Source organism: Eumetopias jubatus, unplaced genomic scaffold (genome assembly GCF_037043125.1).
Source record: "Eumetopias jubatus isolate StellerSeaLion01/CBP00866 unplaced genomic scaffold, mEumJub1_p1.0 scaffold_2, whole genome shotgun sequence".
NCBI lineage: Eukaryota > Metazoa > Chordata > Mammalia > Carnivora > Otariidae > Eumetopias > Eumetopias jubatus.
In genome coordinates this window covers 171194571-171222161 of record NW_028274808.1, presented here as the reverse complement: position 1 = coordinate 171222161, position 27591 = coordinate 171194571, and the positions used below count along the sequence as shown (strand labels likewise).

Below are 27591 nucleotides of genomic sequence, written 5' to 3'. Positions count from 1 at the left end.
TTCCCCTTGGATTTGGGCAGGTTTCCCCATCTGTCCAGCAGCCTAGCATTTGGTCTCTGATAAGCAGGGCCTTATCGGGCCTTCGTTCCCTTACATTTTCGGTGGCCTCTAGATGGCATTATAACCAGATGGGCTCCTGTGTGAAAATGTTTTCCTGCCCCTGGGAGGAGATTGCCCGTGATACGCCTCACCTGCTGTCCATCTGCCGTCAGGAGCCGTGCGTGTGTGAGAAAGAGGCCCTGCCCGCCTCCGAGAGCTCCTTCAGACTCCTCGGCTCCTCAGATGACCTGTCCAGTGACCCGGGGAGCCAGCCCGCAGAAGAGCCTGCCCCACTGTCACCCCAGCAGAGCTTCCGAAGGCGTGCCAACACCCTGAGTCATTTCCCCGTGGAGTGCCCGGAGCCTCTGGAACCAGCTCAGGGGTCTCCGGGGGCCTCCCAAAGGAAACTTACGAGGTACCACTCAGTGAGCACAGAGACGCCTCATGACCGGAAGTAAGATTTGTTTCAAAATGTGAATTTGTTGTGTAACTAGCTGCGGCGTATCTGTCATTAACCCAGAATGTGCAGCCCAGCTATGCTTACTGGGTGACAGAGAGACTTGAGTCAGGTTCTACTGTGGGCTTAAAAGCTAACACTTGAAGGCGTGTTCTGTTCCTCCCGCGGCAACTCTGTAGATGTAAGAGGCTTGTTGCTTGTTCGAGTAGCAAGTACAAGTTTCAGGAGGAAGCAGCTGAGACAGAGCAGAAATGGCCCTCGAAGTGGGTAGTAATCACTGCTCACGCAGTGTGCAAGGCAGGGCTCCTGGAACCTAGCTGCCAGCTTTGGGGACAGGTGGCAGGGGGGCGAGCCGGGGAGTCCTCGTTTGCAAACCTGGGATCCTTCTCTGGTGGCACGGAGATGCGGCGTCCGTCCCACGCGGGGCACAAGCGGCAACATTGCCACGTCTGCTGCCTGTGCAGCCCGGGGTTCCAGGGCTGGCTCGGTCCTGACCTGGTTGTGACCTGGGCACACCTGCTTAGCTTCTGTGTGTAACCAAATTGGGATGGTTGTCCTTCTGTGTGCATTCTGCTAGAATCTGCTAACCGGATCTGCTCATTTTGAATAACTTGGCTCGAATGAGCGGTTGGAATTTCCTGGTTCTAGACATGGGTAAGCAGCAGGGGAGCAGAAGGTCTCCGGGCCCTTCTGGGGTCCCTTGGCAATTAATTTGACTCTAAGCAGTCACAGATTTATCCTTAAAAATAACTTGAAAAATCTTTTAAAATCCCTTACTTTATAAGTGTGAATAAATGTGTAGAGTTGCTGCCTTCCTGGGACTGACATGCGTCGGGGATGGGGGTCACGCACGGATCAGGCAGAGTCTGTCCGGAGGTGTTTGACAGGTTTTGAGTGAAGAAATGAAACTATTTGAAAGGTGTAGCAGAGCCTCTCCACTTTGTTTCCCGTCAGCCATTGAAAATGATTGTGATGGTTTTCAAGAATTCGGCTGCGTAACTATGATCCCAAAGCAGGACACACGCCAGAAGCTAGTATTTAATATATGACATCTTAGAGACAACAATTCAAGGGTTTATGGGGTTTTTGCCAGTTTATGGCTTCTCTCTCACCTCTCCGCCATGTCCCCAGCCCTCTGTTTCTGGGGTTTTCAGTGATTGTGGACGCATTCCTGTCTAGAGATTCCCAGTTCTCTTGCTAAGCCTGCAGTTTCACACAAGCAGACGTGGTAGGAAAGGGGTACCGCTGACGGTACATTTCCTCTCTCTCCAAGAATGCAGCTTCCTAATGGATCTTGCTGGACAGGGGAGGGCAGGGGAGGGTAGAGAGATGCCCGCCTGCCTCCCTCCCTAGCATACCTGTTTTGCTTTCTGCTCCCTTATGAACTCTTTCCTCACTGATGCACAAGAAATAAGACCTTGAATTCCAGGCAGGTTATTGTTCATTTTAAAGAGAAATGTATTTTAAAAACTATGGATTTTGTTTTGCTTTTCTTTTTTGCTTTTAGGTAAAAAACAAAAAAAAAAAATTGCCAGTTTCTGAAAAGGGAAGGGAGGAAAAAGCCCTATTGGGTTCGTACACGTGTGAGAAATGGTCAAGAATGACTTTTCACAGTACTTTTTTTTTTTTTTTTTTACTGAAAACTACCTTTGTCAAAGAGACAGTGGACACAGAAGAGAAGTGAAGAGCAGCCCTCTGACTGTGACAGCTGGTGTTTAAATAAGCGGACGGCGGCAGCCTAGCCTGTTCCCTCCGTGCCCCGCCTCGGGTCCCCCCTGGGCTCCCCCCCTTCCCGCTAATCGCCCTGCCTTCTCTCTAATTGCTATTTAGTGTGAATCATCCACCTGTGGGCGAGTCTAAAAGTTGCTCAGGTCAGTCTTCAGCTCCTGCTCTTCCACCTCGTCTTAACCCCTCCGCCTCCTCGCCAAATTTTTTTAAGTACCTAAAGCATAGCTCAAGTGGAGAACAAAGTGGGAATGCTGTGCTGAAGAGGTGAGCACACTCACGCGGCAAGTTCAGTGTCGTTTGTCTTCCCGGGAAGTTTGCACAGAGAGGATGTGCTGCATGGCGGGAGAGAACCCAGGGCCACCGCTTGTGTGTGTGTGTGTGTGTTTGTGTGCGTGTGCGCGTGTGCGTGCGCGCGTTTTGGTTGTATTATTTTCAGTCTATCATCTGAACTGACTTAATTCGATATTAATTAATTACTGTTGCCAGGTCTTCATGTCAAGCCATTTCTTACATACTTAGTTTCACATATCTCTGCCCAGTATACGCGCATGCGCGCACGCGCGCGCACACACACATACACACACACACACACACACACAGAGTTTAACAAGAACTGTGTTTGATTATATACACTGTGGTTTGTCCCAAATCAGAAATGTCATGAATTTAGGAAAATTATTTTTTTCCAGTTTGAAAGGAAAAGTCATTTTGGAAGATGGACTGACTTTTTTGTTACGTTTTTATTCTGGTGAGAGTGCTTAACATGAGCTTTACACCCTGAACACACTGTTAAAGTACGCAGCACAGTATTGCTAACTTCGGGCACAGGGTTGTACAGTGGGTGTCTAGAGCTTGTTATGTTACCTAACTGAATGGACTGATGTGTTTGAATTAATTCATTGATTCCATTCATTTAAAATAGAATTTTATTGACTGAATGCAGAAGTTAAATCTCATTTGTAAACTTTCTAATTTCTTACCTGTTTTAATTTTCTTAGCATGAGAACTAAAGTGGTTACTTTAAAGCTTATATTTTATACTTTTTGTGTTTGTAGTTCTTTATCCTAAACTCTCTTCTCAATCAAACTCTCAGCATCTCCTACCGTAATGCCCTGCGGAAAAAACTTCATTCTTCTTCCTCTGTGCCAAATTTTCTAAAATTTCTGGCTCCTGTAGATGAAAATAACACCTCTGACTTTATGAACACGAAAAGGTAGGGTTTAATTTAGATATATCAAGCCTGGGTAGAAGTGTCGAATTACTGATATATACAGAGATTTTTCAGCTATTTTTTTGACACTCAAGAAATCATTTTAGCTAAATCAATTGTATCTTCTTTCTTATACTTTCCTACTGAACGTCACTTAAAGAAAGAGTCCTCTTGCTCTCCAGTTTTGACCAGGAGTAATTTATTAATGTGTTGTTTTCAGAGGATTCAAGAAAGTCTTAACCGGTTCTCTAAGTGATAGCATTGTTTCTGAGAGTGAGCATATGGCTCCAGTAAATAAGTCCGGATGTCTGACCTGTAAGGCAGGGTTATTCCTTAGTTGCGGTGTGTATGTGGGTGTAAATTACAAGGGCTTCCCCAAGTTGTCCTGAGAATAGGAAGAAAAATCACTGATGAGACGATGTTTACGGTATGTGTTGATAAATATACTTTGTTTTAAAAAAGATGTTAAAATAGTTGTCATCAAGTGACTGTAATTATTGCCTTGATGGTTCTGTGTAATCTTTTTTTTCATTTTTGCTGCCATCTGTGGAGATGCAGACCTATGCTGAGAAAATCTTCCCATGCACGGATGAGGGGAGATGGTGCCCTGGTGCCAGTACCCCCTTTAGACAGTTTCTCTTTTCTGAAGTGGTGCCAAGAAAGGTCCAACTGGAAGCTGGTGACCTGTGGAGTGTATTTCTTAACATCTTTTACAATGGACATAAATTAAGGGCATGCAATCTTGTGCTTTTCATGAAAGGCATCCTGTAAGAAAACAGTCCCTTAGGAATGTTGACCCACTGCAGGCTTGATTCAGCTTTCATGATTATCTAATTATGTTTTTTTATACAAAGATAATTTATAATGTAGTGTTTTGTTTAAAAACAAAAAGTCAAGCTAAAATACCTGATTGTATCCCATCAGTCATCAGTCAGTCATTTTGTGCTTGCAGGGACTTTGACTCCAAAGCTAACCACCTTGGCGATGCCAGCAGGACCCCCGTGAAGACACGGAGACACTCGTGGAGGCAGCAGATATTCCTCCGAGTGGCAACCCCACAGAAAGCGTGCGACTCTCCCAGCAGATACGAAGGTACCGTACACCCCGGAAGGGACCTGTGAGATTCTGGCCTGAGTAACAGCAGAGCATTAGGTGAAGGAAAAGATGAAATGAGATTTCAAGTCAAATCACCCCCCGATTTTAAAGCTCCCTAGGTAAGAAGCTCAAATGACCATGCCTATCGCTATTTCCAGAGAGATCCTCAAATTCCACGTGCAAGAGAACTCAGCAGCTTGCAGCACCTCGTGTGAAAAATGGCCCCTCTGCCAAGCTGTTGTGACTGCTCACCCACCATGTGTGGGAATGTGGAGGGGCTCCTTCCCTTCCTACCGCGTTCCCAAGCTTGTCTACCTCCCCACTGCGATTGGACTATAGCTTGACACTCTGCCTCAGCGCAGTGGGCTTGTGGCAGTGCTCCCTGGTCCCAGCGCTCTGGTTACACCCGTCACATCCCCTGCCTCGTCAGCTGCTATCGCTTGGTGTGGTGTCACAGGAGGACCATCTTGTGCCCTTGCAGCCTGCTTGTGTCTCCCAGATACAGAGTATGCTCAAGTCTGTCTTCGGGCCTTCCTATGTGGAGTCACAATGTAGAAATTGAGTTTAAATGCAGTTCTAAACTTAAGATTTGTCTCTGCCCAGTAATAGCCTAAATTTTTAGCAGCAGGTATTTCTTTTCCCTAATGCTCTTTAATCAGAAAACTTTTTTTTTCTTTAGAAAAAGCAAAGGAGGGCGCCTGGGTGGCTCAGTCGGTTAAGTGTCGGCTTTTGGCTCAAGTCGTGATCCCAGGGTCCTGGGATTGAGTCCTGCATGGGGCTCCTTGCTCAGTGGGGAGTCTGCTTCTCCCTCTACCCCTCCCCCTGCTCGTGATCTCTCTCTCTCTCTCTCTCTCACACACACACACACACACTCACTCTTTCTCGAATAAATAAATAAAATCTAAAGAAAAAGAGAAAGCAAAGCAACAGGGTGGACCTCTCAAAGACTTCTTGAGTTCCTCAAGTTGCATGTACTATGGATCCATTCTCATCCCTCGACATACTTCATTCATGTGTTAAGCAGCAGCCCAGGCTACCCCGAGAGTTTGCAGAGTAGGTTCGGTGTGGCTGCCCATTGTGGGGGACCCCTACGCCCTCCTCACGCTCCGCTCCTCACCCTCTGCCCCTCTTTACTGCTTCTCTCTCTTTCTCCCTCTCCTTTCCCCTCCCTCCCCCAGAGTTCTCCTTAACATTTAATTTAAAAAATGCCTCCTCTGCCAAATTAAACAAGAGCCTGGTTTGGGCTCAACTAGCTTTGTGATATAAATCCTATAACTTCACTTAACCTGAGTCATAAAATGGTTATAGTGAATGTTGGCTCTTCTTATCTCATGGAATTACATTAAATTATGAATGGGAAAGTACTTTGGAAACCTAAGACGTATCCAATGTAAACCAATACAGTTATTTTTGTTAACCATTATTGAGGTTGGAGCACTGGTGTTAAGCTTCCTGTAGTGTTGTTTCCCAGCAGGAAGGAACAAGTAAAGGAACACTAGAAAGATCGGGCTTATAAATGCAGTGAGATCTTTTTTTTTTTTTTAAGTCATTGAGTTATTTCAAGTGTGTATCAGTTGAGAATATTTAGTTTTAAAGATTTCATTTTCATTTTTGTAGATTGGTAATGTCCAACAGCCAGATTGACTTCCTAAACTTCTAAGCCAAAGGGGTCTGCTGGGCTGGTGGCTGTTTGAAACACCAAGCTTGTAAAGTGCACAGCCTGGGAGGCTGTACCCCTTGGGGGAGCTCTGATGGCTGAGGAAGTGCAGTGAGCTCTGCAGACCCCACCCCGGGGCTGCTCTCTGCCTGAGTAGGGAAGTGTGGCGAGTGCCCGGATGGACACTGGTGTCACTGGTGTCTCCCAGTCGGTGTCTGAGGGACCGGAGTCAGAAGGTTGGTCGGTGCTGGCAAACGTTTGCCTCTCTGGAGGGACCCCAAGATAAAATGGGCGAGTGGAGTGCACCATGGGCAGCACGCGAGAATGTGACCTTGTTTGGCCCAGCGGGTAGAAGCTCTGGGATGTGTGTCCACCTTCTCTTTTTGGAGGCTTCTGTTTTTAGTTGGTTTAGTCTGGAAACACTGTAAGAAACGGATGTTTAACCCCAAGCTGCATTCTTATTTATGGTGTTTGCAGTTGACAGGGTTCCTTGGTGAATTCTAGGCTAGCCAACATTGTTGGGGCAAAGTTTGCCGTGAATGAGTTGAGATGATGGATCGTTCCCCCAGAAACCAGAGCACTGAGCAGATCAGCCCCAGTACCCCGAAGCCTGGGCCGTGCAGTCTCTCGGGACTCGAGAACAGAGTGCTTGGTATTTCTCATCCCCGCACTGGAAATGGTACTCAGGAATACTGACAGCCCACCTGGCCAGGCCCCCTGGGATCATTCGCTTGCATATTGATGGAAAGCACAGAGCTGGCCGCCTCGGTGTTGGAGGATCTGGGGTGGCCATGAAGGTGAACGTAGGGAAGGTATTTAGAGCTCATTTAGGGACCTCTTCTGAAGGCTGGAGCCAGAGCGGCTGCGTTTAAATCCCAGTGTTTCCCCTTAGGAGCCGTGAACTGGAACAAGCTGTCGAAACTTCTCCGCCGTGGTAGAGGATTCATTATGCCTGTTGCCACACTGATTTGAGATAAGGAAGCATGATGTTTCTACTGACACTTTATTTAAAAGCTTTCAGAATTCATAGATTTGAAAAAAAGTGGGTGAGGCCAAGGTTTCCAGTGTAAAGTTACCTCCCATGGTGCAGAAAGGTCCCTCTGGGGTCTCTGGGCCCACTGCTGCTCCTGCCTCAGCCCCTCCATACGGGGGCACCCTCCCAAGGCCTGGAGCCCCTCACGGGAGCTGCTGAGCTCAGTGGCAGGAGCTTTGATTTCTCTCACTGCCCTCGGGAGCCGGACGGGAGCCGGAGCCAGATGGCCGTGCCCGCCTCTTCCCCTTCCCTGCTGCAGTGGAGAGGCCGGCCTGCTGCGAGGGCTCTTTCTCCCAGGTCCTGGTGGCACCCTGTTAGCAGGTGGGGCGGGTGGAGGAGAAGGGGAAGGGACTGGAGGGAGGCCCAGGAGGGGGAGCCGAGCTGTGATTTGTGGCTGAAACGACAGAACAGCAGTAACACCAGAAGTGGGGTTTCGAGGTTTCAGAATAGTGCCCCAGTATTGCAGTGGCTGCATCTCACGGGCTTTGTGGAGACTGACACGTGGTGATGTATGTCATGCATTTAAATGTACAATGATAAGGGTTCCAAACTCAGAGCCCTGTGGCTGGGCATGTAGTAAGGGCTGTGGGTGACTGTGGGAAGCAGCCTGCCCCATTTTAGAACAGTTCTGAAGTTCCAATGAATTTCTTAGATTGAACCAAATCCTGCCCCCTGTCATTCCATCCCTTGGTGCCTCTCTGGTCTGTGTCTGAAGCCACACAGACTATACTTCTATGTCCTGTTCTTCAGATGGTGGGAGGTCATGGAAACCACGGCTTCCTCTAAAGCTCCTCTCCGGCCGAACTGCCCTCGTTCCTTCGGCCTCCTGCGGGTCACTGCCGAGTCCCCTCCAGTCCAAGTCCTGTCCTCTGAGCACACACATGGTCCCCAGCTGCAGGGCCCAGCACCCACGCGGCGTTCCCACCGTCCTGGCCCTCCGGTGTACCTCCTCCTTCCACTGAGTGGACACTTAACTCTTTTCTTCATGTGGCCTCACCTTCATAATCTCTTTCTGCTTTGAGTCCTTAACTCACATTCCTGGCTCTTACTACAGCTTGTCCTTTGGGGCATTAACTGCTATTTAAAAATCAGATTGATTTCTAGGGGCCCTCAAAAAGGTTTTCTTTTTTAAAAACAAATAAACAAAAAAACAAAGCTCTTTCCCCAAGCACCTTGTACCTGTGAAGTGCTAGAGCATCGGTTTGGCCAGTCCTTTTGGGATGGTTTTGAAGCTTGATACTGATGACCAGTACGTTGTAGAGACAGCGTCAAGTTGACGAGCCATACCTCTGCCTTTAAGTACTGAACACAGCAGAGCTACACACACACACTGTCCTGCCCTGCCCAGTGCATAATCCTCACAGATTCTCTAGGCCCCGGTTACTGAGCTGTGGGTTCTCCCCATCTCCTGCGGGAAGGTGTCCAAGAGACCCCTGTGCAGCGCCAGCCGACATCACAGTACATCGCCCACCTGTTTCCTCTGATGGAGGCTTTTGCTGGGGTCCCTCAGAGCCCATGCCCTGAGGCCTTTGCATGGGCTCTTCTCTCTGCCTGGCATGCTGTTCCCCTTAACCTCCTGATTAACCACCTCACCTGCCTCAGATCATTGCTTAAAGTCACCTTTCCAAGGAGGCCCCTCTTGGCCACTGTGTTTCAGATTGCACCCTCCCCTCCTACCACCAGACGTTCCTCGTCTCCTTCTCCTGACTTTTCCCTGACTTTTCCCATAGCACTTACCTCCTTGTAACACGCTCTAGCATTTACTTACTCATGATCTCTGTCGTCAGCTTCTTTAGTCCTTACAGGCTTGATGACTTTTAAAGGAAAGCAAGTAAATTGCTCAGATTTTTACAAACTTAGTATATGTTCATTTCTTAACTCCCCCTCTCTCTTCCTCCTCTGTAGGAACATGTCCTTTATGCTCTTTATTTAGAACTAATATTGTATGAATTTTTGGATTATATTGTAGGTACTCTGTATGAGAGAGAATACAAGCATTTAGGACTCTGAATCGGTGTAGTAATAATCACTTATGCCGTTATCTATGGCAGGTGCTTTATAGGAATTCTTGAATTCCCAGTCAGCCTTATTGGGAAGGTTGGCATTTTTATGACACCCATTTCACAGATGAGGGAGTGGAGGCTTGGAATGGCTTAAATCCCTTTCCCCAGACTGCAGAGCTGGTGGACGACAGAGGCAGGCCTGGAGCTGGCGGACCTATGCCCATGGGAGCCTGGCTGCCACCAGAGAGGCGTGGCATGGCCTCCTGCATGAGCTTCCTCTCCGGAGCCCCCTCCCACAGGACATTCCCTGCCGGCACCTGCCCAGGTCTTTATTCTGTCTGTCCACGGGTCTCCCTGTCAGCCAGGCAGCCCCCGCCCGCCGGCCGTTTCTTGAGTATTTTAATGTATGGACTTGCCTTTTTGGTCAGCCGTTTCCACCTCCACGTCCACATTGGGACTGGAGTGTGCAGCAGAGGGAGAGAGATTTCTCAGCATCATTCTGTGAATTTTCTTCTCCCAAATCAGGCATCCTCAGCCTCTGCTACTGTCTGCACCCCGTCTCGGGGCCACAGAGATACCACCTCCTTCCACTGTGCTCTGGGACCACTTGGCCCCCCACTGAAGCTGTGTGTTCCCCGCAGCTGGGACACCTCCAGATTCACAGACATGTGAGAGCCCCGAGGTCCCTGTTTTGGCCACACTGTCCCCGGCAGCGTGTGTGCCACTGGAGGCGGCTCGTGGCCTTGGTTCCTGCCTTGCCCCAGGGGCTGGACCCGCGGACAGCCCAGGCGTCCACCACTGGTGGCCTCGGGGAGCTCGCTCTCTGGCTTGGGCGTGGCGGATGGAAAAGTGCTTGCAGGGAACCCTGAATAGGGCCTTTTACGTGTTTCAGATGCTCAGAATGACTACTTGTGACCATTTGGTATTTCTCTTCTGGCAGCGCAAACTTAAACAGACGGGAAACCTTTTGGCCTTTGTTCAAGCTGAAAAAGTGAGGCAGATACTCATACTGTCCCACCTGTTTCATCCCACTTGGAAGGTACTAATAAAACAAACCACCAGTCATTTAAAAACCGTGGTGTTTGCATTAGTGTTAAGGATATAGGTGGAGGAGAAATAGGATTTCCTGTAACTTTGGTGTCCTAATTTTTTTTAACAGATGGGCTCAAACCTGGAGAGCAGGGGTTAAGTGAGTAAGGAGCATGGCTCTAAGTATAGTGCCAGACGAGGAAAATATGAAGGCTGTGTGGACAGAGGTAGCCAACAAAATCAGCCTGTCGTTTACTCAGGGGCATGTGACTTTCTATATACAAAATCTCTGTGAAATAATTAAGCTGCAAGAATCTGAATTTTATGTTTTGGAGACCCATCTGAAGTAGGTAGGCAGTTAATTTCTATTTAGAAATTTACTCACATATGTCTAGTAAGACCAGCGCAAACGTTCCCAAATCCCTGACTGTTTTATTTTTTTAATTCAACAGAGACCAGTTGGTTTCTTGTAGGAACTCCTGCTTGACTTTAGCAAGGTCTAGGAAGGCTTGTTCCCACTCTGCACTTCAGAGGGGTGGGGCAGGTGTATGCCAGGGCATTGAAGGGAAACGAATAAGTAGGGGAATCACCACTTGGTACGTGGAGACTTGGCAAGGCAGATGTTTTTGCAATAAAACAAACAGGTAGATCATAAAATAGAATACAAAAAGCTGCTTGGCTGCTTAAATTTAAAGCATAGGTCTTCAATGATGCTTTAAGTTTATGGTGATCACTTAGGGCTATTGCCCCAGAAGCCCAAGGAAAATGCATTCTCTCTCCTACGTGTTCTGGGTTCTTTGGGTGAGAAGTTTGTGAGATGCTGAGTATGTGAAAGGTCAGTGGAGTAAACTATCAACCCCATAGATGTATCATGGGTGTGCCTTTCGGTCTGCCACAGGGCGAAGCTGCTGAGGGTTGGGAGCTTAGGGCTGCGTTTGTAGGGCATGGCCGAGCGCACACGTCCTTGTTCTGAGAGGGTGCCCATGCTGGAGTCTCGGTAGAGCCTTCTCATTTTCAGAGCCTTCCCACTATTGACCCCACCATAGGCCCGTACTGAAGGTGGAGCCCCGGGAGGTGCTGTGCTCTCTTGCAGACGAAGCCATGAATGCATCTATCTGTACATTGGGTGGCCATGTCTTTAGAGTTCTCTAGGGAACCTGTACAGAGGCAGGTTCTGGTCCGGTGGGTCCAGAGGGTCACCCTTTCTAACAGACTCCCCAGTGATGCTGATGTTGCTCTTTCAATATGAGTAGCAAGGGCTTAAAACAAGCTACCAGGATAAATCCAGTCCAGACCTTCTGGACCCAGAATAGGACTCCTGTGTCTCTTTCTGATGCTACGCATCCTGGAGGGATAGCCCAAGGAGTCACCCACGTTTCTCAGACCTCCAAGAAATCTGGGTCACCAGTGACATTTTTTGAGGAGGTTAGTGCTTCCTAGAGAAGGAAAGAGTTTGGTGGGGGAAATGCAGTGATAAGCATGTGCTGATAGCAATAAGACAAATTTGATAGTGTGCCAAATGAAACCAAGCATATGGTGCTCTGCCTCTTTCCTGCCCCTTATTTTCCAGGGAAGCTTTGCCTCTTGGGTGGCCCCCAGGGCACAGAGACCTGTTCGAGTGTTTGTTTTCTTAGTGGACTCTGACCTCATTGTCAGGCCTGCAGAAATGCAGAAAGTCAACTCATGACCAGGTACTTGGGAGTAGAAACACTCCACAGTTTTGCCTCCTAGTGTATCATACAAAAGATAATTCTTTGTTGTTAAGTAATTTTTTAGGTAACTCCGGACTCTGGAAAGGGGGAAAATCCTTTTATTTACCTCTGTGTGACAAGGAACAATTTTAGTGGGAGTCTGATGTCTTCCATCGAAGTGTTTCAGATTACATTGTGTATTTACAGATTTCACCAACAATAGAAGCATTCAGACTTTATATGTCTTGTTTAAAAGAGAAAAAAGGAAAACCCATGTAATATAGATAGGACTTATTGATTTGAAACCCATTGTATAAGCAAATAGTCTAGTGAAACTAACGTTAAAAGGATTTTGTGTTGTGAGTATAGCTGTTTCTAATTTATGATAAGCTTAAGTCTGTTAGATTAGATATTAGATATAAATACTAATGGCAAGACTAAGGAATATAATTGGAATCTTTATAATGATTATACTGTTAGAAATGTAAAAACTGTTAAAGAACTATGATTTGTGTTGTACTTAGCCAAATTTTCAAGAATTTATATACCATTAGGAAATTTTAATGGATCATATAGGTGGAGTGACTACAAGTAAAACTTTACTGAAAATATAAGCATCATAGTGACATCTGTATGACCTTTTGGTTTGATTCCTGGTTCTTAGCTTTCCCTATGCACCAAAGTCACCTGGGGAGATTTTAAAATACGGGCTTCACCTGCCCCTCTGCATTCTGCCTCGCCGAGTCAGTTGGGTGGGGATGGGGCCTAGGAATGAATTCTTTTAAAACACGCACATGCACACGCGCACACAGGATTCTGTTGCTGTCCCAGTTGAGATCGCTGGTCTAGATGGCAGAGGGTGACTTGAGGCACCGTCACCACTTGGTGGCAGTGTCGTTCCCTGTGTCTTGATGGTCCTGCATTCTTTCCAATCTCAGAAATCCCTTTTTTTCCCCTGTGATTTTTGTTTTTGGTCTTGTTTTTGTTACAGTATGTATCTCCCTTGCTCATTTCCAGCTTACTTGAATGGAGAGCTACCTTCTGAAATTGAGATGTTTTTCTTTCTTTTTCTACAGGGTTCTAGGGTTTGGGTAAAATAAGAAAGAAAAAACTGGTCTCTGATTGCCAGTCACATGGCTTTTTAAAATTGTTCTTAATTTTCTCTCCATTTAACTTTCCTTTTCTGTGGTGAATAAAGACCAGGTTCAAGATTAAATAGCGCAAGCCGGAAATCTGATTGTTCATGGATTTCTGTAGTTTGAAGCTACTAGATTTTTTTTTCCCCCTTACTGTGTTTCTTGGCCCATCATTTTGGACATTGGGAAGCCATAGTGAATGGCAAGATTTTACCTTAGTTTGCTAATTTTGTGCATGGTAACAATTGTTAGCATTGATTGAGCTTTTCCTAATTAACCATCCACGTTTAAACACTCCATCCTTAACAGTTTGTGCAAAGTTTGGAGCTGAGGTTGTTGATGATACAAAGATACCATCTCAGCCTCTACTGCTTGGTAGGAAGGCTGCAGGGGCAGAGGGCCCAGGGTTTGGGCACCAGAGACCCTGGGATCTGAAGGCCTGGGTGTGAATCCCTGCTTAGAGCACTCTAGTTGGCAGGGAGTTCCTCCTTAGGGCTTCATCTAACTCCAGGGCCTGTGAAGGTATGCCCACAGGCTTAACGTCCCAAGTAGAAGATCTTGATTTGTCACCTTTGAACCTGAATCTGTAGGTGTTACCGAGCCACTGAAGTTAAAAAGTGAGGGGGATGTTAAGTAGTTTGAAAATATTTTTAGGGGGCTAAAAATCTGTAAATATATTCGAACATGAGGCAGCCTCAAAATCCGGGCAGGACTGGGGTGCAGCAGGCAGGTGTCCTGCATGCAAAATTAGAAGAGGCACTCACTTTCAGGGTCCTGTAAGTACGGACCCTGTGCTTTACACGGTCCTGAGTACAAGGACCTCCTTACATCCTGCGCCTTAGGTGCCAGCTTCCCTCATCGTCCTCCTGGCCCTCCTCACAGCTGCGCCCTTCTGCCCTACAGCCTGCTTATGTGACCTGGGACAGCACTGCCAGTCAGGTTCGTTTAGCTCTGAGGAAGGGTTTGTTTTGTTTAAAAAATGACCTTTTTGAAATATAATTTATATATTATACAATTTACGCATTTAAAGTGTACAATTAAAAATAATATGTATAGTTCATTGTTTTTAATCCCTATATTCATAGAGTTGTACAATCATTAGCACAACCTAATTTTAAAACATTTTTGTCTCCCCAGAAAAAAACCCCAGGCCTCCCAGCCCTCCTTCAAACCCGAGACAGCCCAGCCGCTCCTCTGTTTGCTGTCTCTCTGGACTGCCAGTTCTGTCATGTGGATGGAATCAGACCCTGTGTGGTCCTCTGGCGTTTTTCATTGAGCACGTTTTCAGGGTTCACCGTGTTGTAGTGTGTGTTAGTGCTTCGTTCCCTTTTGTGGGCCATTCATATGCCATTGTGATGACAGGTCACATCTTGTTTATCTGTCTGCCAGTTGATGGACATTTGGGTTCTTCTCACCTGTTGGCTCTTAGGAACACTGCTGCTGTGAACATCCGTGGACGTGTTTTTGCATGGACGTATGTTAAGAAAGGGTTTTATGGGTGAGGTGGTGTGAACACATTCTCCTCTGGGGTCAGAATCACAGATGACACTGACGGTTAGGATTGTTAGGCCGGTGGGGATGGGGGCGGTTTGGTCCCCCAGCACCAGGCTTCCCTGCTGGCTGGCCTCGTGTGACTTCCTTCTGCTTCAGGCTGAGGGGGGGTGGTGTGCCGGGGACTCTGGTGTTGCCCCCAGGAGCACCTGGGAAGGCGAGGGGCCCCCATAGCTCTCCCAGTCCCGGGGGGGCCATCAGAGAGCCACCGGTTAGTGGAATTAGCCCAAGATGACATTTCCTTTAGCTGTTCTCAAACTGAGTGTACTTAAGACCCCTTGGAGGATTCGTGGAGACACACATTGCTGTTCCTTAGTTCTGAAGTTTATGGTTCTGGAGATGGAATTCTTGGGGGAGCCTGAGAATTTGCATTTCTTACAGCTTCTCAGGTGATGCTGATGCTGCACGTTGGGTCCACACTTTTTCCTCCGGATTTCTCTCACTGCAGTGGCTCATAGGCAAGGGCACATCCTCTTCTGATTTAAACTCCAACCCAAAAAGCCCTCAGTGGTCGTTAGTAAAATGAACAACAGACTTGGAAATTAGAAATGCGTCCTGCGGCAGATTGTGAAGCAGCCAACAGGTCCTATTTTCTTTGCAATAAAAGTAATCAAATATTAACACTAGCCATTGTAATTATCCTTATCATGTAGTAAGTATTTGGTGTTGTTTGCACTCTTACCCAGCTGGGTAAGTCTCGCCGTGACTTCCTGCCGAGGGTGGCCCAGCCCGTTATCCTAGAGGCGAGCCTGGAAATGCCGGATAATGTGGCCACAGCGCCCACAGCACTCAGTTCACAGCCACGATTCACACCAAGTTGGTTCTAAAGCCAGTCTCTTCTTTTATATTTTATTTTTTTAAGTAAGCTCTAGGCCCAGTGTGGGTCTTGAACTCATGACCCCAAGATTAAGAGTCACATCTTCCACAGACTGAGCCAGCCAGGCGCCCCTGAATCCAGTCTCTTAAACCCAGTGATGAACTGTTGAGTTTTAGGAATATTTGTTTAAATTTGTGTTTGTGATAAGTGAAAGAACAATTCTTGTGTGGGAAGGATTCTAGAATTCAGTGTTAACCTTTGCTAACACAGCACCCAGTTTAGGCATTATTGTATCCTAATTTTTTTAAAAACAGAATTTTCCTAGTTGAATGGTTTCTATTAATACCATTTATTTAAATGAAGGAACATAGATCTCCTGGAAGTAGCAAAGCCACACCTTCCCACTGGACATGAGCTAGCGGCTCCAGAATTAGAGCTGTTGGCACACGTGGTGAGCTCTTGATTTTGTAAACTGCGGAGATAAAGCTAAGGGATGCATTAAACTACTTTCTAAATGAATTTTTTTTCAAGTAAATTTGTTTTATCACTTTCATCTGAATGAAAATATTTATAGAATGGACACTAACAAGATTTTAAACATTATTTATTGATAAGGAAATGCTGTAACTAATGGCCTTATATAACTCTGAAAATAATTTTTGGTACCAAACTGTGCATTTTACACTTGAGAGAATAATAGGTTTTTCACGGAAAGTTGAGGTATTGTAGTTCATTTCCTGTCCAGGTGTGTTCGCTTGAGAACTTTTGATTAAGGACAGTTCTGGTGATGAGAGGTTATAGTCCTACCTCAGTGGGTTTGGTTTTAGAATTGTGTTTGGTGGCATCACCTTCCCCAAACAGTTACTGAGGGGAAATTTTTCTTACCGGCACCAGCCTTGCGTTGGGTGTGTCATAGAAGCCAGTGGCTTCTTTAGCCCAGCAAGGCTTCAAATGGTGGGACTTAGGGGTCAGAGGCAGGAAGAGCTGCCTTAATAAAGCGGTCCATCTTCCTATTGCTATTTGCAGAATGTGGTCATCATTCTCCCCCAGAGAAGTCTCTGCACCCCACATTCTGAAAGTTTCCTTCATTGTTCCTGTTGCTGCAGTGTGTTGCACCTGGTGTATGCCCCCCGAGCAGAGCAGGCTGCAGACAGACCAGGCATCTTACCGGCGCAGGGCGGAGTCCCCGGATTGCCATTCCTCCTCTTTTCCTCCACCCCAATTTTCTCTGCCCTGCCGGTTCTGCGTTCTTTAGCCCCTCACCTCTGGGTGCCAAATGTAGTGTCCTCTAGAGATTGTCTGACTAAATGTATTAGAAATCTTGCTACTCTGGCATAATCGAGGAGTTTGGGGGGTGTGAGAGCAAGGCTGGTTCAGTGGCTCCATTGATGTGATAGGTGATCTGGGGGCTTTTCTGTTTTCCTGTGTCACCCTCCTGAATGCCTCCTGGTCATGAGATGGCTGCCCCACCTTTGCTCCCCTCGGACTTCCAAGAGGAAGGAAGAGGAAGCAATAAGGAGGAAAGGGTGACCCCTCTGTATCAAGAGAGCCATGCTGTTGTGGAAATCCCTAGTAGAGCTTCACTTGGTCTCATTATCTGGAACCATGTCACGGGCCACTGGTAGCCACAAGGGAGGCTGGGAGACCGTGATCTTTGGCTGAGCCTGTTGCCACCTTGTGGGTATCCGCGGTTGTAGGGACGGAGGGGAGAATGGGTATGGGGTGGGGAGTTAGGGGGCTGCAGCATGGCCCACACACAGCGCTGGGCTGCTCACCCACATGCTGCGTTTCTTCATGCAGCCACAGTTTTGCACGGATGGTTTTCTTTGCTGAGAAAGCTATTCTAGCTCTCTTGTCCTCTGTGCACCCAGCATACCACACTTCAGCCCTGACAGACTCTCCTGTTCCTTCCAGGCCCCTTCAGTGTCACCATCTTGTCCTTTCTTCTCTCAGACATAATCAGCCTCTCCTTCCCTGATGCTTGTCCCTGTTAGAGAGCTGCGTACTTTGTTTTGGGATTATCTAGCCCCACCTCTAAGTCTGTGTTGTCCCATAGTTGCCATTAGTCACATAAGGCTAATTAAACTTAAATGTAAACTAATTACCCTTAAATTCAGTGCAGAATTTAGTTCCTTACCCTATCCTCACTTCAAGTGCTCAAGAACCACGTGTGGCCAGTGGCTAGCTCTAGAACGTTTCCGTCATACAAATTCTCTTGCACAGGCTGCTCTAGGTGATGAGCTCCTTAAGGCCTCACTTCACCCTCACCCCATCACTCAGAGCCACAGGCGCAGCCTTCAGGATGGCGCTCATGTTGTGTTGTCTCCTAACTGAGGTGGTAAACTTTGGGCAGAGGTTACAGATATTCTACCACCAACATGGCTTCTAAAAATATTGTCACTGGATATGTAGGAGATGTTGGGTCCACTGCTTTTAAGGAATAGTAAAAGCACATGAGGACTTGGAAATTTCGAGTTTCTAATTTTACAGCTTAAGAAACCGAGGCTGCAAGAGGGAGAAGGACCTACATAAGGTCATACGGGCCGTCAGTGGTAGAAGGGACTGGACTCTTGGTTGTTGTGGCTGCGTTCACTTCTCTTTCCATGAAACCAGACCTGATTATCACCAACCTGCTTTCCCTGATTATGTTCTATTCTTGCCTCTCCACCAGTTTCTAGTTTCTTGAGAGAGGAAGTTGTTTTCAGCTTTCAGCTGTCCTCAGATGCCCACTGCATAGAGGCGGCACTCAGGGAATGCTCAGGAAACAGATGAGACTTCGTCAGTCAGTGATTGTTCTGTTGCAAGAAACAGAAAATGACTCAAGCAAGCTTAATCAGAAGGAGGCTTTTAAAAATCAAGATAAGGGCAAGGGCTGGAAACTAGAAGTTGTCTGGAACCACGGAAATCTCTCTGGCCCCCTCTCTTTGGGGCCATGTAATTTTCCTTCTGGTTTCCTCTTTATTCTACACCCCAGCTTTCCCAGCTGACAAGTCACTCTGCAGAGTCACACCAGCTTCCAAGTCTCCGTGACCTCTTGGCTCCAGAGGCCGCTGATTACCTAACGGCCAGTCTGTGTTTCCCTCCGGGCATTGGGGAGCCGCTGACTGGCCCGGCTCATAGCAGCTCCCCCAAGGAGGGCCAGGAGAAGCGGGGCGCCAGCATGGCAGGGGGGCCCACTCAAGCTACTCTCCAGACAGGGGAGAGCAACAGGGCAGGGCCTGCGCGGGGAGGAGAAGGCACAGCCTCCAGATACCACAAGTCAGTGTATTCTTGTTCATGATCTTGTTTCCCAACCAAAGGCAGAACCACGATAGTGACGGTAACTGGAGCTCACTGGCATTATCACGGTCACTGGTTATCTGCAAGTAGGTGAAATGATGTGCGGCAAGCATGTACATTTCTTATTACCAGAAGTGCTTGGAAAGAAGCCGGTGACCTTGTGTCAAAACTTCCGCTGCTGGGAAGAAGTTTGATTAACGTATTTACCCAGTAATTAGAATTTGGGATTCTTACAGCAAGGTAGGCAGTTTTCACGTGGCTCAGCAGCCAGAGGTGGTCAGGTGTCCCTGGAGGAAGAAAGCCCGGCGAGCCATCGTGGCGCTTTCCATGGACCTTAGACCTGTGGTGTGGGTGAGCCTGCCTGGGGCCTGCATCCACTTTTGCCTCCTCGACAGGCCTCTGCAGGCACTGTGGGCACATCTCTGCAACCGAGTTAAAGCTCCATGAGGACAAGGATGCTATCTTGTTACACTTCTGGGACCTGGCACAGGGTTTGGGTCACAGATAATGCTTGATTTCTGCTGGTACACAGTAGATGATTTTGGAATATTAACCAAATACGGTTATTTTATATCTGAGTATACTCAGATTATACTGTGTAACAGATAACATATACATGGAGAAAAAATATAAAGAAAATATACTGATATTCTATAGAAGTTTGGGAAGTTGTGATAATAGGTGCTATTTTCCTCTTTTCTCTCAATTTTATAATGTAGTTACATGTGATAGTAGGAAAAATTAATTTTTAATTAAGAAAAATGTTCACAATATATTTAGTCTCATAGAGGGTTATAATGGAAACACATTCCTGTCACAGATCATGATAAGTAGCAAGTATTCAGATTCTTTGGAAATGGACCTGATTATAAAATCACTTCTCTGTCTTGTGGACTTGAACGACAGATGCTCATTTGGTAATCCCTCCGCCCCTTCTGTTTGGAATTATTCAACTTGGCATAATGAGTAATTTGAGCAGAGAAAGTGACAGCCTTAATTTGCAGAAATCTAGCCTAAAAGTTAGAGATATGACCCTTCATTTGAAGGGTTTTTCTGGTTGCCTGCCGGCCACTGTCCTCTTTCCTGCCTGCTCGCTGCCCCGGGAAAGGCCTCAGGTGTCCGAGAGCACTTGGCTGCCTAATGATCATTGAGATTCCGAATTTCTCTGGTTTCAGCAGAAGTAAAATTGCAGTATGTTATGTTTATAGTTTCAGAGAATAGTTTGAACATTAAAAAAAAAAAGTTACATTAAGAAATTTAAAAGCCCACGGAACCTTTTTCTCTATATCCGATAGCTCCAAGGGTACCACGTTGCGTCTTCTCAGGTTCTGGCTGTACAACTACAAACTTTGTGTTCTGGAATGGTAATTCGCAGGCTAGTCTGAATCAGTATGTTCTCTTTCTAAATTAACGAGTTTGTTAAAGTTTAAACTCGGCAGTTGAAGTCATTTTAAGGTTCCTGATAATACAAAGTTTTATTGTTTCTGAAGAAGTCACATCAGTGATATGAGAAAACAAACATACCAGGGTGTCTATTTTTATTTCATTTTATTATGTTGTTAATTGAGGTGAAATTGGTCTATAACACTATATAAGCTTCAGGTGTGCGGTAGTATATTGACTTCTGTATTCTTTACAAAGTGATCACTTCCAAAAGTCAGGTTACCATCCATTCCCATACATTTGACCCCCTTTGCCCATTTTGCCCACCCCCTCCTCCTTCCCTTCTGATCACTACCAATCTGTAAGTTCGGTTTGGGTTGGTTTTTTGTTTTAGATTCCACATGAGAGTAAAGTCATACTGTTTTTGTTTATCTTCGACTTATTTCACTTAGCATAGTCCCCTCAAGGTTCGTCTGTGTCGTCAGAAATGGCAAGATATCATTCTTTTTTTTTTTTTTTTTTTTTAATGGCTGAGTGGTATTCCACTGTGTCTGTATACACCACATCTTCTCTGTCCACTCATCCAGCAGTGGACACGTAGGTGGCTTCCTTTTCTTGGCTCTTGTAAATAATGCTGCTGTGAACAGGAGCACATATCTTTTCCAATTAGTGTTTTTGTGTTCTTCACATGAGTACCCAGGAGTGGAAGAGCTGGGTCACAGGGTAGTTATCTTAACTTTTTGAGGAACCTCTGCACAGTTTTCCAGAGTGGCTGCACCCAGTTTGCATCCCCACCAACAGTACACCAAGGGTTCCCTTTTCTCCACATCTTTGCCAACACTTGTTATTTCCTGTCTTCTTGAAAACCCTTCTAACCAGCATGAGGGGATAGCTCATTGTGGCTTTGGTTTGCGTTTCCCTGGGGGTTAGTGATGTCGAGCATCTTTGCATGGCCCTGGTGGCTATATGAGTGTCATCTTTGGAAAATTGTCTCTCTAGATCCTCTGCCATTTTTTAAATTGGATTGTTTTTGTTGTTGTTAACTTGTATGAGTTCTTTATATGTTTGGGATATTAACCCCTTGTTGGATATGTGATTTGCAATATCTTCTCCCATTCAGTAGGTTACCTTTTCGTTTTGATGATGGTTTCCTTTGGTGCAGAAGCTTTTTAGTTTGCTGTAACCCCATTTGTTTGTTTTTGCTTTTGTTTGTCTTGCCTTTGGAGTCAGATCCACAAAAACACTAAGACCCATATCAAGGAGCTTACTGCCTACATTTTCCTGATGGAATCTTACAGTTTCAGGTCTTTAATCCATGTTCAAGTCTTTAATCCATTCGAGTTAATTTTTGTGTATGATATAAGGTAGTGGTCTAGTTTCATCCTTTTGCATGTGGCTGCCCAGTTTTCCCAACACGTGGTGTCGATTTTTAGTGGTATAATGACCCAGGTAATCGCCCTCTAGATGCTGCTCAGGGGAGGGCTTTGGCATTTTGCCTTTTCTGGTTGCCCATGTCAATGTAAACTCCAGTTCACTGCCGCAGTCCCTGGCCGTCCCGCCCTCGGGGTGTCACAGAGTCCCTTTGGTTGTGATTAATAACCGTTTTACCTGCTGTGGATCAGAAGTGGTTTCATAACCATCCTATTGCTACTTAATTCTTTTCGGAATGGTATAGTTCTGTCTCCATACTCAGGTGTGTCTGTATTGGTTCTTGTCCCAGACAGTGGACTCTTAGATGGCAGGGTAAAAGGCTCTTTTGTTTGTTCAATACTTCTGTTTCCTACTCCTGTTATGATACCCTGAGTCTGTGGAGCTCAGTAAAGTCTCTTTGATATTATTGACAACGTAGATGATTTGGAACTTTTCATGTTAGAAAAAAAAATTAATCCATTGCCTCATTCTACAGAGGAGAAGACTGTATGACCCACAGGGGCCTTCAGCTACATCGTATTTAGGAATAGTGTCCAGGGCCAGCGCCCCCAGCGTTGGCTGACTGCAGGACAGCTTGAATAGGGGCTGTGCAGGTGGGTGGGTCTGGGTGCCAGTTGCCCCCACTGCCTCCCACCTCTAGGACTCTGGGCCCACCACCTGACCGCAGTCCCTTCCTTTGTAACATGGGGCTGACAGTAACTGTCTCCCTCCATGAGAGGCAGTATCGCATAATGAATGGGAGCTTGGGCCTGAAGAAGGCAAAAGCCCATGGCCTTGGAAAACCTCAGACTCAGGGAGAGACAGGGCTTGGGAATGTTCTGACTGCATGTTTTGAATTGGAGTGACCTTTGGGAGGATATCCTGGACTCTCCGAATTTCATTTACATCAGGACTCCTTCCTTGCACGCCCACCTTTTCTGAGTTGCCAGAGTTTTAAAAATGGGCTCTTTGAGCTTTTTCCGTTGCCTCCTTCCAGCCCGTGGTCCTCTCTTTTCTTTGTCCTGAGGAGAAACAAAGTGAAACTTGGTGCTGGTTGGTAACTTCCATTGTGATGAATATTTTTGCAAATGGCTTCTGGCTACTGGAGAGGAAAAGGGTCATGCATAATTTCAGAAAGGCATGATCCACTGGAGAATCAGTGTGCAGCATCCTGGTTAAGAGTATGAACTAAAAAATAATTAAAAATTTTTGTTGTCGTAAGAAACACATAAAATTGGGGCGTCTGGGTGGCTCAGTCGTTAAGCATCTGCCTTCGGCGCAGGTCATGATCCCAGGGTCCTGGGATCGAGCCCCGCATCGGGCTCCCTGCTCAGCGGGAAGCCTGCGTCTCCCTCTCCCACACCCCCTGCTTGTGTTACCTCTCTTGCTGTGTCTCTCTGTCAAATAAATAAATAAAATCTTAAAAAAAAAAACACAAAATTTACCATCTTCACCATTTTTAAGTGTATAGTTAAATAGCGTTAAGTAAATTCACATTTTTGTGCAGTGGTTCTACAGAACTTTTTAATCTTACAAAACTGAAACTTTATACCAGTTAAACACTAACTCTTCATTCCCTCTTCCCCCTGATTCCTGCCAACTGCCTTTCTACTCTCTGTTCTCTGAGTTTACCTTAGCTACTTCACGTAAGTGGAATCGGTATAGTATTTGTCTTTTTGTGATGGCCTTACTTAATATAGTGCCCTCAAGGTTCATCCAGCATATGACGAGATTTCCTCCCTTTTTAAGGCTGAATAATATTCCACTGTGTGTGTGTGTGTGTGTGTGTGTGTGTGTATGTGTGTGTGTGATACATTTGTTTATTCCTTTGTCAGTGGATATTTAGGTTGTTTCTACCTTTTGGTTATTGTGAATAGTGATGCAGTGAACATGGGTGTGCACATATCTGCCCAAGATCTTGCCTTCAGTTCTTTTCCATATGTACCTAGAAGTGCAATTGCTGGATCACATGGTGATTCTGTTCTTAATTTGGGGGGAGGGGAGCCACCATACTGTTTCCCACAGCAGCCGCACCATTTTACATTCCTACCAACAGTACACAAGGGTTCCGGTTTCTCCGAATCCTCACCGATAATTGTTTTCTGGGGTTCTTTTGACGTGTCCGTCCTAATGAGTACAAGGTGATACCTCATTGTGGTTTTGATTTGCATTCCTTTAATGAATACTGGTGTTGAGCATCTTTTCATATTCTTATTGGCCACTTGTGTATCATCTTTGGAGAAATGTCTTTTTTCAAGTCATTTGCCTACTTTGTAATTGAGTTATTTGTTCTTTTGATGTTGTTGAGTTGAAGAGTATGGATCTTTAAGTCAGACAGGGTCTGGGCTTAAGGCCTGGCTTCTCCCTGGATGAGCTGTTGACTGAGGGCAGTTGCCACAGAGTCCTCCACTGTCATACAGGCATGATAACAGCACCCACCTCATGGAATTAGGGATGTTAGGATTGCCAGCGAGGAAGCACCCGAGAGACGGGCACTATGTCAGAGTGTAGACAGTCTGTTCCTTGTGGGGTTTGGAAGGCACTAAAACCAGCTGCCTTCTCAGTCTCCGCCACAAATGTCAGCCATCCTTTTAATTCCATCCCCCACCACCTTCCCTTTTATTATCACTGGACTTTCAGGACAAGCAAAGGGATGTTCTTGGGCCATCAGAGACTCTGCAGCACATGGAGGACACTCACATTGCTAGAAGGTACCTCTCTGAGCCCGCTGGACAGCGTACAGGTGGTTCACACTATGGTTTCAGCTTGTTGGCAAAGGGCATGTCATGGCTCGAAGTCAGAGCCAGAGGAGACGTGGGTCCTGCTCCTGCGCCACCCCAGGTGCACACCTGTGGCGACACGCCCCGCCTCGCCCCGCCTCGCCCCGCCTCGCCCCGCCTCGCCCCGCCTCGCCCCGCCGCCGTGTGCTCTGGATTCAGAGGGGGAAAAGCCACGCGTGAGTCGAGAGTGCTGACAGACACCGGGGACTGCTGTCTCTTCAAACTCCCTCAATGGGGAGAGACAAAAGACCAGAATCATTGCAAAGAAATGTCACAGATGTTGTGCTCTTTAAAATCATCCCAGCAGAAGGTCAGATGGCGTGCAGCTTTCCAGATGTCCAGAGGTTGACCAGTGCAGTGAGCTGAGACCTGGCCAGCTAAACACACGGTACCCAGGCTCTGGAGGGTCAACTCCCGCCGTGTTGACCTTTCTTGAAATTTAAGGTGCTGCTTTTGGGCTGTGTGCACAGTACTTATTTTTTTGTGTTGTGCTAGGATGTTTAGAAAAGTGTTCGTCCTTTGGAATGGAGCTCTGTTAAGTCTTTACCAAATTACTTTGTTCCATCAGAGCAGCTAGTTCCTCGCATTTGTTTTGTCCCCTGCGCTCACGTAACACCTCTCCCTTCTGAGGAACTGCAAATGGAAGCTCAGTGTTCTGGGAGGCGCCATGTTCAATTATGTAAATGTTACTTCTTTCTTGAGTTTTTTTGGGTGAAGCAAGCTCTGCTAATGTTTAAAGAATTTGCTTACTACCAACACAGTCTTCAGAGAACATTCGAGGTTGATGCGTCCGCTTTAACTCATAAACCCGATTGTGTGAGGTCTGTTAGGGTTGTGAATGAACATCAGAGTGCTGACTTTTAAGGGATGGGAGCCACCTCGATGATCATGCTGTTGGTTTCCATTTTCTCATTGAGGACAAAGCCCGAAATTTTACACAGCTAAAACCCAGGCTTCCCAACTGCCGAGCAGGCGTGGTTACCTAAAAAGAGTGCTGCTCTCCAAGTTGGCTTCCTTCCGGATATGGGCCCTTATAAGGAAGGCGGTGAGGCTGGGGTTTTCCAGGTGGAAAGGTCACATTTCCACATATAGCCCATTGAACACTGTGTCGAGTCAGGGGAAGAACCAGGGTCGCTCTTGTCACCTTCTTGTTTCACGGTGTGGACTTCCCCATCCCCTCTCCCCAGTGAAGCCCAAAAGTATTTCCTAACTTTTAAGTCATAGGCTTCCTCTCATGGAGTCTGACCTTAGATGTATCCAGATAAGCATTGTGTAATGGGATGGGTGGGGTTCCGTTTTTAGCCACAGATGGTTAGAGGAGGAGGGAGGGGGGAGGCCAACGGAGTTTGTAGCTGGGGCTTCTAGCATCCATCCTCGCCGGCCCTCAAGTCCAAGTCCTCACCGCAGGACTGTCATGCCAGCAGAACCCCATTGAGGTTTCCTAGCTGCCCGGGCAGGTCACCCATGTGTGCCATTGCCATTGGGACCTTTCCTTCCTCCCTCCTGCTTTGGATTTTGGGGGGGGTGGTCATAGATTTCTTCCTTACATTCCCCACCATCCCCTTTCCTGAGCCCCTTATAATGACAGGGCTCCCTGTTCCCACAAATTCCCACTGAAGGCCTCCCCAGCTCTGCTCTGGCACCTGAGAGGGTCACATCACAGCCCCCTATTGTAGATTATTTCTAGTTGAGTAGTTCCAAATACTCCTCTGGAGGCGAGTCCTAAGTGTGCCCAGGCCACCTGCCCCTTTCCGTAGGGCTAGGGTCACGATCCCCCTGCATCGTGCTCCCGCTTGGCCTGCCTCAGGTGCTTCCGATGCTCACGTCCCGTTGTGGTGCTTCCAGCTGGGGGGTCACGGACCTGGGAGAGACAGTGCAGTGCGAACAAAAACCCAGAACTCTGTTCAGACCCCTCCAGATGGAAGTACGGTTCTACATGCAGTGAAGATCCAAGAAAAGACCAGAGGGAAATATGTGGAAATGTTAAAAGAACTTATCTTTGGAAGGTGGGATTATAGTAACTTTCTTCTTCCTTTTTTTTTTATATATATATTTTAAAATATCTATATATAGATTGTTTCCCCCCAGTGTTTCCAGTTGCCCTGCACTGAGTGAACATACTTTTTTTTTTTTCCAGGGAGGCGGGGGGGAGCCCGGTCAGTGCACCTAAGACCCCTGGGCGCCTGGGCCAGAAGGATAAAGGGGGCTCCTCTTCTCGAAAATCACCATCTGTGCCACTGTTTCCCATTTTACCAGTCACAGAAGATTGGCCCCCCGTGGCCGAGGCCCTGACTGTGTGGAGCTCGCTCTCCTTCCACACGCACTGCCTCTGCCCCCTACTTCCTGTTCCTGGGCTGCCCCTCAGGCCTATCTCTCAGACCTCCGTGGCTGCAGCAGCTTTTCCTCTGCCTCTCCGCGTGGTTCTTTCTATGTATAACTCAGTCTTTATCTAACATCACCAGGGCCCACCGATAGAGTTTTTAACGGAAGTCCGAAATCTGCGTACAAGATACAGTCCCTACCCCTGACGCAAGAAGAGCGCCTTACTGTGTTCTTTAACATCTAAATATTCTGAGCGCACAGCTTTGTGCAATTTATGGATTTATGCTGGATAAAGGAGTGTGCAGGTGTGATAGGAGAGACAAGCAACCAGTACCCAGGGAGAAAAAGAGGAGAAGGGCTGGGTGCAGCTAGAGCAGAGTTCAAGGTTCTGAATTGGAAAGCTGCCCTCTGAGGGGGATGGGGGGTTTGTCATTGCCTCACAGCGATGACGTTAATGATTTGGGGTTTATAACTTTGTCGAGATAAAATGATCCTTTTCCACACCAAGCTTAATTAATACTATTTATCAAATACACTACATCTATCTGTTTATATTATAAATGTCTGTGTGGCAGAAACTAGATCTTGACTTTGCTTCTTTCACAAAACGAGTGTTTTTTCACCTTGAATGTACCATTGACCCTTTGACCAATATGGGGTCGAACTGTACAGATCCACGTCTACATGGATATTTTTTTCAATAAATACAGTACAGGACTATAAATGTATTTTTTAAGATTTTCTTAACACTTTCTTTCCCTACCTTTGCTGTAAGAATACAGGATATAATACATAAAACAAAGTATCTGTTAAATCGACTATTGACATTATCGGTAAGGCTTCTGGTCAACAGTAGGCTGTTGGTCATTGAGTTTTGAGGGAGTCAGAGTTCTTCGTGGATTTTCAGCTGTGTGGGGGTCGTGCCCCAGCCCCTGTGTTGTTCAAGGGTCCATTGTATTTTCTCTGATTTT

General features: G+C 46.6%; 1 protein-coding gene across 8 annotated transcripts in view; it reads left to right on the top strand.

The window, feature by feature from the left end:
* TBC1D1 (TBC1 domain family member 1) overlaps positions 1-27591 on the top strand; it is a 226308-nt gene that overhangs the window by 138448 nt on the left and 60269 nt on the right. For 5 of the 8 annotated variants that reach the window (XM_028090212.2, XM_028090218.2, XM_028090244.2 and 2 more), the window contains 3 exons: positions 213-493; positions 2327-2488; positions 4387-4526. In XM_028090212.2, coding sequence (XP_027946013.1) covers positions 213-493; positions 2327-2488; positions 4387-4526 — 583 coding nt within the window. Of the gene's footprint in view, positions 1-212; positions 494-2326; positions 2489-3317; positions 3438-4386; positions 4527-27591 lie in introns of all 8 variants that reach the window. The other 3 variants (XM_028090227.2, XM_028090236.2, XM_028090290.2) reach the window with 2 other exon arrangements.